The sequence below is a fragment of the Equus asinus genome, chromosome 7 (genome assembly GCF_041296235.1).
Source record: "Equus asinus isolate D_3611 breed Donkey chromosome 7, EquAss-T2T_v2, whole genome shotgun sequence".
NCBI classification, from domain to species: Eukaryota; Metazoa; Chordata; class Mammalia; order Perissodactyla; family Equidae; genus Equus; species Equus asinus.
In genome coordinates this window covers 26,101,968-26,123,091 of record NC_091796.1, presented here as the reverse complement: position 1 = coordinate 26,123,091, position 21,124 = coordinate 26,101,968, and the positions used below count along the sequence as shown (strand labels likewise).

At 37.8% G+C, this 21,124-nt stretch overlaps 1 protein-coding gene across 10 annotated transcripts in view; it reads right to left on the bottom strand.

Moving 5' to 3' along the window:
• The window catches only part of DYM (dymeclin), a 374,085-nt gene that overhangs the window by 320,562 nt on the left and 32,399 nt on the right, over positions 1 to 21,124 (bottom strand). For 6 of the 10 annotated variants that reach the window (XM_070513083.1, XM_044774709.2, XM_070513084.1 and 3 more), the window contains exon 3: positions 4,473 to 4,525. The exons of the other annotated variants lie outside the window; for them this stretch is intronic. In XM_070513083.1, coding sequence (XP_070369184.1) covers positions 4,473 to 4,525 — 53 coding nt within the window. The remainder of the gene's footprint in view (positions 1 to 4,472; positions 4,526 to 21,124) is intronic. 10 annotated transcript variants of the gene reach the window in all.

Below are 21,124 nucleotides of genomic sequence, written 5' to 3'. Positions count from 1 at the left end.
GATAAGATACCATACCAATTTATATGGGATGCAGCAAAAGCCATATTAAGAGGGAAATTCATTGCAATACAGGCATACCTCCACAAACAAGAAAAATCCCAAATAAGCAATCTTAATAACACCTTATGCCTGTTAAAATGGCTATATTCACTAAGACTAAAAATAACAAATGTTGGAGAGGGTGTGGAGAGAAGGGAACCTTCAAACACTGCTGGTGGGAATGCAACTTGGTGCAGCCACTATGGAAAACAGTATGGAGATTCCTCAAAAAACTAAAAATAGAACTACCATATGACCCAGCTATCCCACTACTGGGTATCTGCCCAAACAATTTGAAATCAACTACCCAAAATAACATATGCACCCCTATGTTCATTGCAGCACTATTCACAATAGCCGAGACAAGTGCCCATAGACTGATGATTGGATAAAGAAGATGTGGCATATGTCTATGATGGAATACTACTCAGCCAGAAAAAAAGGCAAATTCATCCCATTTGCAATAACATGGAAGGACCTGGAGGGAATTATGCTAAGCGAAATAAGCCAGTCTGAGAAAGACAAACACCAGATGATTTCACTCACATGTGGAATATAAACAAATACATGGATAAAGAAAACAGTTCAGTGGTTACCATGGGAAGGGGAGTGCGGGGTGGGCACAGGGAGTGAAGAGGTGCACCTATGTGCTGACAGACAAGAAATAATGTACAACTGAAATCTCACATTGATGTAAACTATTATGAACACAAGAAAAAAACAAGAATTGAACAACACTACAGAGTTTTGAGAGAAATATCAATAAAGTTGTTCATAGAGAGAGAAGTTGTCTGCCATGCTTGACTGACTCCTGTACTGTGCACAAACAGAAAAAGATTCCATGGAACCCAATGGAAACAGCAAATGGAGAACTAGAACAGTGTGAACACACATTAGCAGCTGCCTGGTGCTGGGGAAGCAGAATTTAGAGCTGAAATTAACTCTCACCAAATTAGAGGGACTTGGTTACTACCCAGGACTTTCCACTGACATCCCTGAAGGGTCATGTCTGAGCAGTAAGAACCACATCTCACAACAGTTACACCGCGGACTAGAAAACCCAGAAATAGTAATAGGAGACCCAGAAGGACAGGAGAGAGAGAAAGGGGCTAGAAAAAACATCTTAAAAAAAGCCCTCACCTCCTGGGTCAGGGAAACACATATGCTATAAAGCAAGAGAAAGCCCGCTTTCACTTCTCCTAGGACTTTTTCACAAACCATAAGGATCAGAACTGTAGCCAAGCGTTTCAAATGTCTATCTCACCAAAAGTCAAGCAGTCACATGGCAGGAGAAGCATGTAGGCTGACTCCAAAGGTGCAAGAGAGACAAGAGTATTATCTTCCTCAGTACTCAGATTTCAAGAAGGAATGAGGTCCCAGAACTTGGAGACATCTCTAGGTCTAAAATGCCAAGACAAGGAGGAGGAAGGCTATCTGGCTCCTGAAGAGATTTACATACCAAAGAGCTGAAGAGGAGACCTTTTCGGGAGATGAGGGGGACAGCTAACTCCTTCTCATTTACAAGTAGGGAAAATCTTTTTTCCTCATCTCTCACCTACAGGATGTCTGCCTACTCAGAATAAAACAAATGACCTGATTCTTGCAGTACTGTCCTAGCAGGTAAGAACTAGGACAAAAGGGGAACAATGCACTTACTATTCACTGTGGGGTACTCAATAAGAAATCTGTCTCTAACCCAGAAAACCTCATGCGCGCATTTAGGAAAAAGGTAATAAAGATGAATATAAAAAGCCTAACAATAATGGCCACAAACTTCCCAAAATAAATGGAAAACAGTCTACACATCCAAGAATATTAACAAACCCCAAGTAGAATAAAAAATAAATTTAAAAAAAATGTTAAAGGAAAAAAGAAAATCTTGAAAGGAGCAAGAAAAAAATGACTCACCATTTACAGGGGAACAACAATACAGTTAACAACAGACTCCTCATCTGAAAAAATGGAGACTGGAAGGCAATGGAATGATATATTCGCAGGGATGAAAGAAAAAAATATAAACTAAGAATTCTGTATCCAGAAAAATTCTCCTTCAACAATGAAGGCAATGATGATGGGGGGATGCAATTATACAGTGGAGGAATTTGACACACATAACACTGGCCAAATAATCGAGGTCAATATCATCAGTGATAACTCACGTTAACAGCATGTCCTCCTGATATGATGTGTTGAGAATAGCACTTCATCTCTGTGGTCCTCCTCCTAACAAACCCATAAGCCCCAATCCAAACATGAGAAAAACATCAAACTCATTCTGGAAAACACCCTCCCAGTACTTCTCAAAACTCTAAAAGTCATCAAAAATGAGGAAAATCTGAGAAACTGTTGCAGACGAGAGGAAGCTAAGGAGACATGATGACTAAATGTAATGTGGTCTCCTGGATACAATCCTGAAACAGAAAAAAGGCATTAGGAGAAAACTAGTGAAATCCGAATAAAGTGTCGAGTTTAGTTAATAGTAATGCACCAATGTTAATTCCTTAGTTGTGACAAATGTACCATATTAATGTAAGATGTTGACAAGAAGGGAACAAACTGATGAGGGTTATATGGGAACTCTCTACATATAGCTTTGCAACTCTCCTGTAAATCTAAAGCTATTCTAAAATTAACACTATTTTAAAAATCTCAATCGATGGGTTTAATAGCAAATGAGATACAACAGAAGAAAAGATGAGTAAACTAAAGACAGGTTAACAGAAAATATCCTATTGAAGGTCAGAGAGGAAAAACAAGGAATGTAAAATGTAAAAAACAAAAAGTCTAACAGGTGTATGGAACACAATGAGAACATGAACAGAGGTATAACAGAGGTCCCAGAGGAGAGGAAAGGCAGAATAGGACAGAAACAATGTATAAACCAAGAAAGGCTGAGAATTTTCCAAAACTGATAAAAGACATCAACCCACAGATTTAAGAAGCTCTACAAACCACAAGCAGCAAAACAACCCCAAAGAAAACCACTCCTCAGCATATCCTTCTAAGATGCTGAAAACCAAAGGACAAAGAAAAATTTAAAAGCATCCAGAAGAAAGAAATTCTATTATTTTCAAAGGAACAACAAAAACACTGACAGCTTTCATCTCAACAAAAATGAGAAAAGCCAGAAAAATAGCAGAATGTTATCTTTAAAGCACAGAAATTAATGCCAACACAGAATTCTACACTCAGCAAATGTATCCCCCAAAAGTGAAGGAAAAATAACATTTTCAGACCAAAAAAAGGAGGAGAATTGTTGCATACACACATGGCCCTTAAAGTTGATAGGCATTTATACTTACTGACGTGAAAAGAAGTTCCTAAATGCTGCTGAGTGAAACAACATATAAATAATACCACATATAAAATTGTGCCTGTAAACCAATACACACAAAATACTTCAAACAAAACCTTACCACAAAAGATTAGCAGTGATTTCCTGTGTTGTTTAATATGGGAAGGTTTTTATTTTAACCATACCACTGTATTGTCAGAATTTTGGGCATCAAAGGTTTATCTTTTTTTGCTGTTTCCAAAAGTAGTTTTAAATATATAACGACACAAATATATAATGTCAAGTGAGAAACACAGATTAAAATAATTTTGAGCTCCTATCCACTGGGCATTTTACAGACACATTATCTCTAATTTTCAAAGTAACAATGAAATATAAGTCTAATTATCTGCATTTTTTTCACATTCCTTTCCAATTGCTACCAATTTGAAAGTAAAGTATTCGAGAAATGAGGCCCAAAAAAGGCAACATTTGTTGCTATAAATGGTAAATTAATGATGAGATACTAGGCATTTACTGGATATTTCACCTGTTATCTGACTTTTTTCCTTACGAGAATCCTGCAGTTTAGATGAGGAAATTAAGGCTCAGTTAATAAGTAGCAGAGCTGAAATTAAGATCATAAACTGATTCCAGAGCCCAAGTGCTTTACCATAACACCAAGTTGTTATTACTAATTCAAGAAGCTTCCTAATACACTTTCCTACTAACGAGTGATAACCATTCTGGTTAATGTAGCCAACAACAGCATATATAGTTAGTACAACTGGCAAAACAAAGGACAAACAATCCTATAATTCTCTATGAACTATACATGCAACTACAAAACTAACTCAGTATTTTTAGTTTTCTCAGTATTTCAAAATTCACAAAAGGAACAAGCTGAAAGAGTCTACGGCTTAGCAGAGTCCATTAAAACTTCTGCAGATTAACCAAACGTGTCTCAGCGCTGTTAAGTGAATGGTACCTTCTAGTGGCATCAATGCGCACCATGAATGAAAGTAATTATTATTACCATCATCATCAAGAAGATATCATTTCATTAATTCAATTCATAGTATACTATCAAAATTTATAACAGAAATTTTGATATAAGTGCCTCCATACACATACACACACACTCATTTTTCCCCCTTACCTAAAGACCTGCAGACTGAAATGGTTGCCTCCTCCAGGAGCTTCAACTCAGTACTGGAGAGACAGAAGAAAGGTAATTAATAATTACAACACTAAATATGCATATATTAACCAGTGAAAGGAATATACAAAAATAAAGATAAAAATAATTTAGAAGGAAAATATGGTAAACAGTAGTAGTAAACAATAACACTAGGAAAATAAAGTTAAGCTTCTACTTCGATGTAATTAGAAAATTTTCTATAATTCTCAACATGAGATTCCTAAAAGAGAAGCACTTGGGGCACCTTGTCTTTCAGGCATTGGGAAAAGGAAAAGGGATGGCGTTGGTGGGACTCAGGAAAATTCGAGAAAGGCACTCCAAAGTACACAGCACAAGGCAGGGGCCCCATCTGCCCAGTCCCAAGGGCAGTACTGATTATGGGATTACAGTTATTTAGAAAAATGACTATTTTTAGGAGATACATGAAGTCTCATGTTATCTGCAATACTTTCAAATAGTTTAACAATGAAAAAAAGGAAGAAATAAGGCAAGAAAAGAGAGAGCTTTTACATAAGCTTCAATAATTTATACATATATAGAAAAACAAACAGACACAACTGACAGAGACAGGAGGCACAGACAGACATAAACAAAAACCTCTTAGATTTAAAAACACAGGGGAAAGGTTCATGCCATAGATTTGGGAATGATTTCTTAGATGACACCAAAAAGGATCAAAAGAAAAAAATAGGCAAGGTGGAATTCATTAAAATTAAAAACTTTTGCACATCAAAGGATACTATCAACAGAGTGAAAAGTTAAGCCAATAGAATGGGAGAAAATATCTGCAAATCAATCTCTGATAAGGATTAATAGCCAGAATATATTTTTTAAAACTCTTAATAACAACAAAAAACACAATTTAAAAATGGGCAAAGAATTTAAACAGACACTTCTCTGAAGAAGACATACAAATGGCCAGTAGGTATATGAAAAGATGTTCAACATCACTAGTCATTTAGGGAAGTGCAAATCAAAACCACAATGAGATACCACTTCACATCCATTAGGATGGCTACCATTATTTTTTTTTTCCTAAAGATTGGCACCTGAGCTAACAACTGTTGCCAATCTTCTTCTTTTTTTTTTTTTTAACTCTTCTCCCCAAAGCCCCCTAGTACATAGTTGTATATTCTAGTGGTAGGTCCTTCTGGTTGTGCTATGTGGGATGCCACCTCAGCATGGCCTGATAAGCGGTGCAATGTCCCCGCCCAGGATCCAAACCAGCGAAACCCTGGGCCACCGAAGCAGAGCACGTGAACTTAACCACTCAGCCACAGGGCCAGCCCCAGGATGGTTATTATTTAAAAGAAGAAAAAAGTGTTAAAGAGGATGTAGAGAAATTGGGGACCCTTATGCATTGCTGGTGGACATGTAAAATGGTGCAGGCGCTGTGAAAAACAGTATGGTAATTTCTCAAAAAATTAAATATAGAATTACCAGATGATGCAGCAATTCCATTTTTGGGTATATATATACACCCAAAAGGATTGAAAGCAGGGACTCAAACAGATATTTATACACCCATGTTCCCAGCAGCATTATTCACAATAGCCAAAAGGTAGAAGCAATCAAAGTGTCCATCAATGGATGAATGATAGTACCAAATGTGGTACACACATACAATGGAACACTATTCAGCCTCAGAAAGGAAAGAAATTCTGACACATGTTAAAACGTCAATGAACCTTAAAGACATTAGTGCTAAGTGAAATTAAGTCAGTTACAAAAAGACAAATATTGTATGATTGCACTTACATAAGGTTCCTAGAGTAGTCAAATTCATAGAGACAGAAAGTAGAATGGTGGTTGCCAACGGCGGGCTTGGGGGTAGAGAGGAATGGGGAGTTAGTGTTTAATGAATACGGAGTTTCAGTTTGGGAGGTTGAAAAAGTTCTGGAGAGGGATGGTGGGGATAGTTAACAAAGTGAATGTACTTAATACGACAGAAGTATACTCTTAAAAACAGTTAAAATGACCAATTTTATGTTGTGTATATTTTGCCACAATAAAAAAAAAAGTGCATTCCAATTCAAATTCCAATTCCATCTCAACTAGTTACTAGCTATGTGACATGAGGCAATTTTCTTAACTCTTTATATCTTACTTTCTTCATACATAAAAGAGAGATGATTATAAGAGGACTTGCTTCAAAAAATGTTATCATTAAATTATATAATACGTGCAAAGTACTTAGAACACTGCCTGGCACAAAGTAACCCCTCAGTAAATGGTAGCTATTACTTACTCCAAAATGCAGTATTTTTTTCCTAGTTAATAAATTAAAATAATGCTTTACATCTGTAAATCCTTTTCAATGTTTTTCAAAGCACTTTCAAATTTATTAGCACATTTAAATCCCATGAAAACCTCTCCTAATGAGCAGGACATTTATAAACTCTGTTTTTATAGATAAGCAAACTGAGGCTTCTAAGGAGTTGAAGTAACATTCCAGGAACCAGAGGTCTCAGAAGAACAAGAACCAGCTTTAGAGCCTGGTGACCGCGTTAAGAATTACGTTTTCTTTTACGCCAATACATACGGCACAGCAAATCCTCCAAATGGGCAACTCTTCTATGGCTAGTTGAAAACTGCCCCCTACCTAGCGTTCTCTGCTGTTGCTGGTGAAGCACACTTTCAAAAACAGCGATCCATAAGCATTAATGCCTTTGACAAGAAAGTTTTAGAGAAACTAAGGAAAAAAACAGATTGCTTTAGCTATCTCTGAACTACACTGTCCAATATGGTAACCACTAGCCACAAGCAGCTGCTGAGTGCTTGAAATGTGGCTAGTCCAAACTGAGATGTGCTGGAATATAAAATACATACCAGATTTCAAAGATTTGTTCTTTTTTTTTTTAAAGATTGGCACCTGAGCTAACAACTGTTGCAATCTTCTTTTTCTTTTACTCTTCTCCCCAAAGCCCCCCAGTACCTAGTTGTATTTTCTAGTTGTGAGTGCCTCTGGTTGTGCTGTGTGGGATGCTGCCTCAGCATGGCCTGATGAGCAGTGCCAAGTCCAGGCCCAGGATCCGAATAGGTGAAACCCCGGGCCGCTGAAGCAGAGGGCAGGAACTCAACCACTCAGCCAGAGGGCCAGCCCCTCAAAGATTTTTTTTAATGGAAAATACTTCATTACTAATCCTTACATTCATGAAACTATAATATTTTGAGTATATTGGGTTAAATTAAATATATTATTAAAATTAATTTCACCTGTTTCATTTTACTTTTTTAATGTGGCCACTAGAAAACTTTAAATTACATATGTGTCTAACCTTATACTTCTATTAGACAGAGCTGCTCCAGAGTATTATACACACAAAGGTAAAACCCACTAATTACTGCAGTGAATACGCATTGAGGAAGACAACAAGGCTTAAGGTCTGGTCCCAAGAACCGATGGGAAGGCCAGCAGGAATCCTGAGTCCTTTCTGTTTCTCTCTCCTTCCCTCCGCAAAGCTCTTTTATTCATCTTTCTTACTAAGGGGCTTTCTCTGTTTCTCAGTGGACAGAGGATGGCTTCCCATAAGCTTCAGCTTTGCAGCCAAGTTCCAGCCATATGGAAAGCCTGTCTTTCCATCTCAATTCCAAATTCTCCGAGACTCTGGCATGGCTTACGTTAGATGTCTATCTCTGATTCAGTCAGCTATGGCCAGGGAGTGGGGTCATGCTGAACCAGCTGAGCTGGGTTCCTGATCTTGGATTCTATGCGACACCTCTGTCTCTTCATCACATACGCCCCTCTTTCTGGCATATGCTAAATCAAATTTATTTTTATTAATAACCAAAAGACTTCTAATTAATAATCACTGTGGTCAGATTTAATAATAGACACTAGTGAGCTGGCAAGAAGTAGGAACTATCAATTCTCAGTTTACTGGTTACTCAGGCAAAAAATAAAAGAGGCAGAAAATGCAAAAGATTGTAAAAAGCTTTACGAGGTTAATAACCAGACCACGTGCATAAAATCTGTTTCACGGCTGCTTCTACTTTCTTCAGTCAATAATACTCTCTTAAAACTGGCTGGAACCAAGAGCTTCAATTATATACACATGTCTATAACCTTCAGAAGCTCAGGAATTTGTTCGTTCAGTAAACAGTGCCTGGGTGCCCAGGCCGTGCTGGGTTCTGTGAAAGACGCTGCCTCTACCTCAGGCTACATGGAGGAATGAAGAACCAGACAGACTATTTGGTGCAGGGGAAGTACAAAGATCAAGACCAGCCCTGAGTGTGAGATCTTAGGAGGGGCATTCGATCTACTCCGGGAGCAGTCAAGGAAGGCATCTTGGAAGAAGTAACTGTTTGTCCTGAAGGAGCAAGAGAAGTCAGTCAGGCAGATGAAAGAGGAAGCCCTTCCAGATACAAAGAAGAGCACATACAAATGTGTGGCAGTCACAGAGAGCCTGGCACCTCCTGAGACGCAGATGGTAATCAACACTGGAGGATTAGCCTGAAAAAAGGACTAATGTATTAGTGAGATTGGTTTGGACATCTCTTCCTCCAGGATCACCTAAGACCAGGTGAGAAGCCTGGTCTCTGCCCCAAAAGAACCTGATCATAAAACTGAGCGCACAATAGCAAGATTGCCCAATTACTTATCTGTTGACCCTGCTAGACTGTGGGCTCTGTGTTCCTCACAGTGGCCCCAGCCTGGTACAAATCAAGCACTTAATTAAAATGCACTGTATGAATGAACGCCACTGTTGGACCCTTCATTGCCAGAGGACAAAATTAATTATTTTCCCCATTCCTCAAGAAACACTTCACACTCTCCGGACCTCAAGGCAAGGTCTGCCCCTAAGTTTAACTTTTTATTAAAATATTCTTTAAGGGGCCAGTCCCATGGCTTAGTGGTTAAAGTTCCAGACACTACACTTTGGTGGCCCAAGTTCAAGGGTTCGGATCCCAGGTGCAGACCTACACCACTTGTCAGCCATGTTGAGGTGGCAACCCACATACAAAACAGAGGAAGACTGGCAGAGATGTTAGCTCAGACCTAATCTTCCTCAAGCAAAAATAAGGAAGATGGCAGGAGATGGTAGCTCAGGGTGAATGTTCCTCACCAAAAAAAAAAAAACCAAACATATATATATATTCTTTAATATTTTGTTTCCAAATGTAAAATCTATCTTTTTGAAGCAGTGATCTCTTTCTCATTCAAGGATGAAGAAACCAGGAAAAACTAGGACTTATCCCACCTCTCTTGGAAAGCTCCCTCTTGTGGTGAGCCAGCCAGCACTTGCCATTCTCTGATTCTGTGATTAGGCCTTTCAGGCCTGGGTCCCTCACATACGGCTGCGATCTGAAACAGCACCACTGACACCACCTCCTCACCAATCACCACTTCAGTTCAGAAGCACCTTCCGCGCCCAGATTATAAGAACCCTAAGAACAGGGAACACGTTTCATTCACCCATGCAGCCCCCACCATGCCTGGTACAGTGGCTCCGCCAGAAGAAAAACACTTGGTAATTACCTATTAAAAAAAAAGATTCCTACAATTTCTGCACTCTGAAGTGTTGCTTACTTCTACAAAGGAAATCAGCCAGACATACCTATGCCAAAAGCAACATGCTGATTGTTATAATCGAATTCCTTTCCTCCCATCCCTCCATCTTCCAATTTTCTAAACTTCTTGGAACATTTTAAGAATAATCTTCTTGCCCATTTGCTTGATTTAGAGCTAAAATGAGGTGGTAAGCAACTGGGGTGGTTGGTAACTGTTGCTGCGTGTTATAGGCATCTATGCACAGCACTGTTTTAGTTAAACAAATGAGCTCAGATGTGCTGGCAGCAGGCAACTAACAAATCATCATTTGCAGTAAATAAAAGTAAAACGGTTCTGCAAAATATGCCAATGTTTCCAAGACAATTACAATTAGAAACCGAACGTTGTTTCTGAAAGCAGATTTGGGACACTGGAAGCATGCAAAAAGCAGGCAAAAAGGCAGCAAACATTCATACCAATACAGATTAAATAAATGAGTACCATACAGAGTACCTCAAACTCACTGTATCCAAGCTCCACAACTCCGGGTCAATGTGAAATATGTCAGCAACAGGAGATTAGGGATAAATACTCGAAACTGGCAATCTTCAATCAAACTTTTGCTAAGTGAACTAAACTCTAGATAAACCACCATACTGATCCAATGACCAGGTGTGGCTCTGTCTGAAGCAGTCCCTATATGTGACAGCATATCAGGCTCCTCCTGCTCAGGGCTTCACCACTATATCACTCCAGCTGCAACATAAACAGACGGAGTCACAGAACAGGAATCTCAGTTTTGCTGGTGACACCCCAATGAACAATGAGACCTATGGGGCTGGAGCTATTATGCCCAAGAATCACTCACTCACACACATACACCCAGCAACAAGAAAATCTGAAACCAGTCTAGGGATTTTTCCACAGTTTTAAGGACCTTTATTGGACTTTCATGGAGATAATTCAGCCAGGAAGTGGTTATTAAAATTTTCACAACTATAGAGAAGTTCTTAAACATTACCACTGTCATTTCTGGGCTATATTCTAAGTCTATTCCCTTCTTTGCTTTGATTTCATGAAGGGAATCTCCCTAGGGAGAGTACTGTCATCACCCTCAACCTCTCTAACATGCTTCTACGACAGCATTCCCCAATGAATACCAATATTACAGCTGAGTTATTCTAAGTTGTCTCAAATAATCACTGTCATCCATGCCACCTCAGCTAAGTGCACGAACACACCCCATGACAAAGGCAAGTAACTGGGGAGTGCAAGTAGCAGAGAAGCTGGCAAGGTAAAATAGAGCAAAAGAGTGAAGAACCTTAATGTCATGTTAAGGAGTTTGGATTTTATCCTACATTAAATGAGAAGCCACTGGGGGTCGGCCCTGTGGCCTAGTGGTTAAGTTCGGCGCACTCTGCCTCGGCAGCCCAGGTTTGGTTCACAGGTGCAGACCTACACCACTCGTAGGCAGCCATGCTGTGGCAGCAACCCACATACAAAATAGAGGAAGACTGGCACAGATGTTAGCTCAGGGCAAATCTTCCCCAAGCAAAATAAACAAACAAATAAATAAAATGGGAAGCCATTAGCACAGAATCAGAAACAGACACTAACAGAATTCCTACAGAAGTGCCCCAGGTATATGATGGTTAAATGTCAACAACTTTGAGATTTTTAGCAAAAAACAGGATACTGTGAACAACAACAATAACAACAATAATGCCTCTAGTAGTGCATATGATAAAGCGTAACCATGTGCTCACAACTACTACTCTAATTAACTACTGCTGCCAAGCGTTGGGCCAGCAAACTTGGATAAACCACTAACTGTTACTAAAGAAGAACATAGTCAAGCACACAATCTTTAAGAATTCTAGTTTAATTCTACTAAAATTATACACCAAATTGAAACACTAGGAAGGAATACCAACAGGGAGAATATGGAATGTTTCTGCACCCACTAGATTCACTTGCTGGTCACTTTCAATACTTACACACCAAGTGCACCACTTCTCAACTGACCCATTACCATCAATTAACAAACTCATGTACACTGTCCACGAGGATCTCCAATCACGTGGCCCATTACTAAAGACAATGTACACCCCTGGGACAACGGAAAGAGTACAGATTTTCAAGCCACGTATTCAAACTCCAAATTCCTCATTCCTGTTAGCATGACCCAGCCAAGTTACTTAATCTGAGAGTCTCAGTTTCCTCATCTGTAAAATGGAGGTAAGGATGCCACTACCTCGTAGGATAGTTGTGAGGACTACAGGGCAAAGCATGGAAAGTACCTGCACATAGCTCAATAAATGTGAGTTCTCTAACCCCCTAACAAAACCACTAGTATTAAACTGTCAAATTTGCATATATTTATTTGTTAATACAGCTTACAACTAATTCCCCAGCCTTCCCCTGTCTTTCCTTCATGTGGCAGAGGGGAAGTATAAAACACAGTTTAGTAGTTTTTTAAGTCGTTTTACCTTTTGAAATAGTATCAAAACATCTGTGTCAAACAACTGCAGGTGATCTGCTTTGATTTTATTTACATTAATATTTTACTATAGTAGAAATATAACCCTAGTGGATTACAAAGGAAATCAATATCCCCTAATCACCTAGCAAAACTTCTATTATTAAGTAACATTTAATAAATGGCAGAACATAAATTTAAATCTAAGTAATTTTTCTTTTTTAAAGGAAAACAGTTTTTTTTTTAATTTTTATTGAGTTGATGATAGGTTACAATCTTGTGAAATTTCAGCTGTACCTTATTGTTTGTCATCATGTTGTAGGTGCACCCCTTCACCCTTTGTGCCTACCCCCCACCCCACCTTTCCCCTGGTAGCCACTAATCTGTTCTCTTTGTCTACATTTTTAAATTTAAAGGAAAATAGTTTTTATATTTATTGTAAAAACGAACCATGCTAAAACCACCATGAGGTAACACTACACACCTATCAGAACTGCTAAAACAAAAAAGAGTGACATCATCAAATGCTGGTGCGGATGCAGAAAGTGGATCTCACATACATTACTGGTGGGAATAGAAAACAGCCACTCTGGAAAAGTTTGGCCATTTCTTATAAAACTAAACATGCACTTACCATACAACCTAGCAACTGCACTCTTGAGTATTTATCTCAAAAAAAATAAAAACAGGTTAACACAAAAACCTGTACACAAATGTTCATAGCAGCTTTGTTCGTAACAGCCAAAGAACTAGAAACAATCCGAATGTCCTTCAATTGGTCATTGTTTAAACAAACTATGGTACATACACAAGACAGAATACTACTCAGCAATAAAAAGGAATTAATTTCTGATAATACACAACTTGAATGTTTCTCAAGGACACACTGCTGAGCAAAAGAGCCAATCTCAAAATGTTACATATTGTTTTATCCCATTCATATAACTTTCTTGAAATAACAAAATATTAGAGATGGAAAACTGATTAGTGGCTGCCAGGAGTTAGAGATGGAGAGAAGGAATAGGATGGGTGTGGCCATAAGGGAAATCACAAGGGAGCCTTATTGGGATGAAACAGTTAAGTATCTTGATTGTTGTGGTGGTTACTCATGTCTACACACGATAAAACTGCACAGAACCACAGAGACACACACAAATGAGTGCATGTATAACTAACTGCTGAAATCACAACTTTTGTGGACTGTACCCATGTCAATTTCCTGGTTTTGATACTGACATATAGTTAGGCAAGATGTTACCACTGGGGGAGACTAAGTGAAGGATGTAAGGGACTTCCCTATACATTTTTTTGCAACTTCCTGTGAATCTATAATTATCTCAAAATAACATGTTTCAAAAAAATTGGATCAGAAAAATAAAGCTATAGAAACCTATACAAAAGAGTTATATAAATATACACATTTTTAAAATACACACATATATACAATTTTGCTTTTACAAGATTATGCTATACGAATGGTTTGATAACTGGCTTTAACCACTTAATATGCTGTGGATCTTTTTCCATGACTATAAACATATGATCATTTTTCATGACTGTATATTGGTCTAGTGTGCAGATGCACCATTTCTGTTTATTTATCCAGTCTCCTTACTAGTAGACATTTAGGTTGTTGGCAATTTTCTGCTATCATAAACATTGCTATGAACGTCTTTATACATATATCTTTCTCACATTTCTGAACTTGTCCAATTATCTCATCATAAACTCTAAGAAGTGGAATTGCTAAGTTAATGAACACTTCTGTTCTGATGAATATTGCAAAATTACATTCCAGAATCATTTGGCCAATTACCATTCCCACCAAAAGTGTATAACTGTGGCTTATAAACCCACACTTACTCCTAAATTTGCAAAATTACAAACCCAGGTCTTTTGACACCAAATCCAGTGATCTTTAAGCAACTCAGATAAGCATGTGTTGACAGTAAGCAAGCATAAGAACCTTTATGACAAATACAGACATTTTTCCCTCTAAAATGGCCTATAGAGAGGAATTTATAAAAGATGTGATATCTAACTGACAAATTATTATCAAGCCACTGTAAACTGAAAACAAATTCTATTCAACACCACCTAAGTTCTTTCATTGTACTGGGCAGTCAACTTTTGTATTAAGCCACGTGGAGGGTGGGGCACATCAAGAGCCACTGCACCGAGAGTTCATGCCTTCTCTGGATTTAAACCCTGTGTTACAATCTTCTGACATGACAAACAACTCTGGCCTTAACTTCAAGAATGGCATAGCACAGAAGACAGAGAAATGTTCGGCTGTGATTAAAAAAGGGGACAAATTAGCAAATATTAGGTAAAAAAAAATTGTGGATGATAGTTCTTCTTTATAAAATAGACGATCGACTATATGAGCCACTTGTGCAGAAAACATCACCAGCCACAATTCACGAGGTGACAGCAGAGAAGAGAAACACTGCCGCCGTGATGGTTAGATCTGCTCTCCCCCACAACCTCAGGGAGACCCCAACATGAGTTCATGAAAGAAAGAAGACGACCAGAGTTCAGAGTTACAGCATGCATCCTTTCATTCAACAGAGTACCACAGCTGGATGGCAAGCAGTTTTCCAAAACTGACAAATAAACAAGAAAGAACATTTGTTGGTAGGGGAAAAAAAAGCTAATTTACTATGAAGCGTGTAGTTCAAGAATTCAAGTTTCCACAACCAAAACAAATATATGAAATGGGTCATCTAATAAATGACACGCCTATTCCTGATAACTGTCACACATGAAATATGCAAGAGTTATTTACAATATTTTAGTCAGCTGGTGTAACAGGCCAGACAGGCTAGTTGGCAAGTAAAATACTAGGGGAGCTAACAGAAGCAGCACACTTCGGCTGAGAACTAATTGATGACTTGTGACCTATCTCACAGAGCCAATACACAGCACCAGAAGGAACCGTCTGTGACCCCTTAGCAGTTTCCACCATCGAACCTTTTTTTCTTTTTCGAGTCTCTTCTTTTCTACCAAGCCATCTGTCTTGTTCTTCTTCATCTGTCTACACTTTGGATTTTTAAGTAACATAAGAAGTACCAATGGGGGCTGGCCCCGTGGCCGAGTGGTTAAGTTCGCGCGCTCCGCTGCAGGCGGCCCAGTGTTTCGTTGGTTCGGATCCTGGGCGCGGACATGGCACTGCTCGTCGGACCATGCTGAGGCGGCGTCCCACATGCCACAACTAGAAGAACCCACAGCGGAGAATACACAACTATGTACCGGGGGGCATTGGGGAGAAAAAGGGAAAAAAATAAAATCTTAAAAAAAAAAAAAAAAAAGAAGTACCAATGGATGCTGCCAGGCCATGGTGTTGGCCCTCTGGGATTAAAGAAAGAAAAAAGAGGTTGAATCATACATAATCTTAGAAAAGCAGCTTCCCAGTTGGCAAATAACACTGTAACCCAAAAAAAGTCTTATTAATATATTCTCAAATACAGAAGTATTTGGGTTCCCACATAAAATTAGATTTGAGAAAACTTTTTTACACAACAGAAAAAAATAACTTCTTTTTAAAAGCTGAAGACTGCAACTAAGTATACGCTTAGCAGGACTTCGTTAATTTGAACTCCACTATTTTAGAATTTGGGGTTGTTTGGCTAAAACTGAGTTGAAACTGACTTTTCCATTATATTTTAAAGAAAGTATTTCAACAAGGGAGGAGGAGATTTGGGAAAAGTATTGCTTAACCTTCTACAAAAGAAATGTGTTTAAAGACTTTAGTATATTAATTGTTGATATGCAAACAAATTTGCTGATTAGATATAATTTGCATCTGTATAGATCTATACACTATTCAAAGTTTGCTCACCTTATTTTATTTGATTTCTTTTAAAAACCCCAAGAAGTTGACTGAGGGAACAAGAATATCCTCATTTTACAGGTGACAGAAACAGACAGAGAAGCTAAGTAACTTGTCCAAGGTCACAATATTAGAATAAACGTATCTAACATCTAGTTTAACACTCTTTCAATATAAATTATATTAATTTAGCTACTTCATTATTAAAGCAAACCCACATAACATCAATCTAAAACACTACCACTAACTACTTGGAATTTCTATATATACCTAAAAGAACTCATATGTGTATTATCCATTAGAAAAATTACATCTATGCAAAGATTAAAATCATGTAAAATTTATGTGAATGATAAAGAACTAGAAGGAAACAGAAAAATTTAAGTCTAATAAGGAAAGACAGATGACTTTTTCGTAACTACGAAATCATAAACTGTAGTTTGGCCAGGAAGCTAAAGTTTTAAATTATATATTCCCTAATTCACAGCTTTCAGTAATTTAGATTGGTTTTACTTTACTTTTAAGCACACTAATCTCCTATGTGAATCTCAATGATGAAAGATGATAAACTCATAGTTCATATCTTTTAATGAAAAGCAGCTGGGGCAGAAGCTGTTGGGGGAAAATTATACATAGATTTCTGAACATAAATTTGCTGAACAATCAAAATAACTATAATTCTGAGGTTCATAAAATAAACTGAAAATGCGTAAGTCCTTTTTACTGAAAATTTGCCATAAAATGATTTCAAAATTGACATCTTATATTAATAACGTCATTTTCAGCCCACGACATACCCTGACAAATTATATAATGTTTTTCAGTTTAAAACATCCTGAGTAAATCAACAAGTAACCATTCAGAAAAGTATGGAAGCATTTCTGAAGTTTTTTTCCCCTTACCTTAGCAAAGAGAGAATTACAGAAATCATTCACAAAACTAACCAGAATCAGCCCATTCAGTGGTTAAACTGTGGGAATGTTAATGTTTCAAAAGGGTCTATTCATGGGAAAAAGTCAAAGGATAAAAACTGCACATAAATTTATTATAGCAATTTTTAATGCACCAAACAGAATCAAAAAGGTGTTTATATTCATGTGATTCACACACAATCCTGTCTGCTGTCATTCAACTGCCAAAATGAAAGAAGCTCTAACTATTAAAATGTCAAATTTCAGCAACTACCATGCAAAATAATATTCTATTTATTTTCTCAAGAACTCACAGAAAAAATGACTTAAAATTTCAGATTCTAACCAACACAGTGAGAAAAGGAAAGAAGGGTGTACTTAAACTCATTTGTCCCGTTATTTTAAAGTTTTAAACAATACTAGTTAAATTTTCCCCCATGTAAACCTTTAGTTTAAGGGAGCACTCAACCCCAGGCAAACTCAAGCATCTTCTGAAATGATTTTGCATAGAAAGGTATAAATGAAAGAACAGGAAATAAAGGTTTCAACTCAATATGTAAAGACTGAACTTCTTTTGGTTCCCCAATTTAAGAGAATAAGATGCCAAAAAAGTCTCAAATTATTTATTCCCTTAATAAAATGGCTTAGTGCACTATTTTGCTCACCATTCAAGTAAACTTGTGATGAAGGAATCAGAAGAGACTTTTCGAAGGTGACTTAGTCGTTATCCCAGGCCCACCTCAATGACAGAGTAGACTGTTTCAACCTGAAAAGTTCTAATGAAACCGTACATAAAGTGTGCCAAAGAGAATAAAAATAGACAAGTGGAGACAGGTATCAAAAATTCAAAGAAAAAAATAATTTTACCATCACTTAATTGTTCCTGTCAGGTAAAAGCGTGTGACCTAATTCGGTAAGTCTCTCTTCCTGTTTCTCAACTGAGGAAACAGATCAAGAAACTCTGAAAAAGGAGCATCCAGGCAGCTCCCCTTCAACAGAGAAGATGCGCTCCACTCGAAGAAGGTTAAAATACTGGACAGGTTATCCATCAGCTTGTGTGTATTAATTGTAAAGAATGTAATTACGACATTTACACTGGAAATAATAGCTCTCAAACATCAAGACCTATTATTACGACCCTCTTTGAAAGTGCTTGAAAATGTGAATATATGATCTGGAGATTCTTTTCTCAAAGATTATCATATAATTTGATGTTGCGGCTCTTTAACCCTTATTTGAAGCTCAGTCTGTGACTGAAGTCTATGCTTCCAAATAGAGGCTATGTAGCACGATGGCCAACAGATTTCGTCACAGGCGCTACACAAACCTGGTTTAAATCTGGTCCACGTCAGGTACGAGCCATGTGACCTTGGACAACGTTCCTAAGCCTCGGTTTTCTCACGTGCAGGAATAACAATAGTACCTACCTCACAGACATGACATGAGAACTAAACAAGGAAATGCACCAAAGGCAACGAGCCCAGCACCTGCACACAGTAAGGGCTCAATAAATAACTGCTAAATTAACGATCATGTTTACACCTGCCAAGCCTCCTAGCTGAATGTACATATTTTTAAAAATGTAAGAGGGATCTCTGAAAGAAAAACAGAGTGGTGACGGGAAGCTAATAATGCTGAAGAGAAACAGAGAACATATAAAAGAATTTATAAGAAAGTACACCAAACTGAAGTTTAAAAATCACTGTGATGTGGTGTATACATGCAATGGATACTATTCAGCCTAAAAAGGAAGGAAATTCTGCCACGTGCTACAACATGGCTGAACCTTGAAAATACTATGCTAAGTGAAATAAGCCATACACAAAAGGACAAATATTATGACTCCAGTTACATGAGGTTCCTAGAATAAGTAAATTCATAGAGACAGAAAGTAGAATAGAGGAGATTACCAGGGGATGGGGGGAGGGGGTGGGGAGTTATTGTTTAATGGGTACAGAGTTTCTGCTCGAGATAATGAAAAAGTTCTACAAGTGGACAGTGGTGATGGTTGTACAATATTGTGAATGCACTTAATGCCACCAAAAAGTACTCTTAAAAATGGTTAAGATGGTAAATTTTATGTTACGTACATTTTGCCATGATAAATTATGTGAGTAAAGTCTTGCCCTATTATAGGGTAGGTATAAAACATAGCAGACTAGACTCAATTCTCAAATACCGACAATAAAACTTGCATTGTCTCTGGAATATCAGGCAACATAAACGATCTTTAACACAGCCAGAGTCCCTACATACTTCGTTCCCTTGCTCACTGTTCTGCCACACTGCCTTTCTGCGATTCCTCTAACATGCGGGACTTATTCCTGCTTCAGGTCCTTTACACCCGCTGTTCCCTCTACCTAGAATACTCTCTCCCCAGAATGTGCATGGCTCACTCCCTGATTTCACTAATGTCTCTGTTCAAATGCTGCTTTCCCAGAGACGCTCTATCTAAAGGGACCTCCTGCTTGTATTTGTTCCCATTCTGTCATCTCCCCACGACCTGGCTCTGCTTTATGTTTCTTCATTACACTTAGCAATTCCAGAAATGACCTTCTAAGTTTGTTTACTTGCCTATTGCCCATCTCCTCCACTAAAATACAAACTGCATGAGGGTAGGCACCTTGTCCCTCTCGTTCACTGCAAGATTTCCAGCCCTTAAAAACAGTGCCTGGCAAATGGGAGGCATTCAAATTTTTGAAGTAAATAAAAAAAATTCACATTTATTGAAAAGGAAATATATCAGATACACTAATTCAAAAAAGTTACATAAGAGTAATACAGTACAATCCTATACTTGTGAGGGAGAAAAGAGAGATATAAGTACACACGTCCATCTACAGGTATGTGCATTTAAAAAAGTAGAGAAGTATACCAAAATATCAACAGTGGTTATCCCTACGTGATGAGAACACATGATTACTTTCCCTTTTGTTTCTGCATTTTCTAACTTTTCTACAATGAAAGATTACTGTGTGACTTTAAAAAAAAGACTATTTTACAAGTAAATCAACTACTAGGAACTCACTCCACTTAAACTAGGGATATGCACAAAGACTTGGCTACAAGGAAGTTCTTCATAGTTTTATATATAATCATGAAAAATAAGAAACAACCAAAATGTTCAACAACACTAGTTAAATAAATTATGGACATCCATAAGATAGAATATTCGACCACCTTTTAAAATTACGTTGTAGGAAAACACTGACATGAGTGAATCTGAGTTAAAGAAACAATGCATAGAAAAGGATGCAAACAGCTGCAAATGAGACCGAGAACAGAAAGGACACAGACCAAAATGTTAACAGTGGTTACTCCTGATTGTTATTATTTTTATCTTTTTTGCGTTCCTTGTGCTTTTCTGTATTTAAAGGTACTAAAAATGAACATGCATTACTTTGGTACTCAGGAAAATGAGTTCAAGTGACTGTGACTGTGCCAAAAGCTGCCTTCTTGCCTTATTTGAGCACCATCTAGTGCTCAATATACATAATACAATTTTCATAATGCAGTAAAGGTTTTAAAAAGTAGCCTTTATAAAAAGGACACTGTATAAGCCCAAAGACAAATATTACTATACTCAGTGTCTGGCCTGATTTTTAAAACAGCTGCACAACTAATTCAAAAGAGTCTAAGATTTTCAACCATTAAAATAAAGCAGTCACCAGAAAATTGGTTAAATTTTTGCTGCTCATTTTCATCCCTCAAATATTTCAGACTCACTCTCAAGACAGAGCTCTTACTTTCTTTTAAATTAATGGGTATTTACTCTTTGACAGAAGAAAGTCAGACACTTTACATGATTATGGTGTTTTATCCTCCTCACAAACCTACATGGCAGGTGATATCACCTCCATTTTGCAGCGACAGGCTCAGTGAGACGAAGGAGCCTGC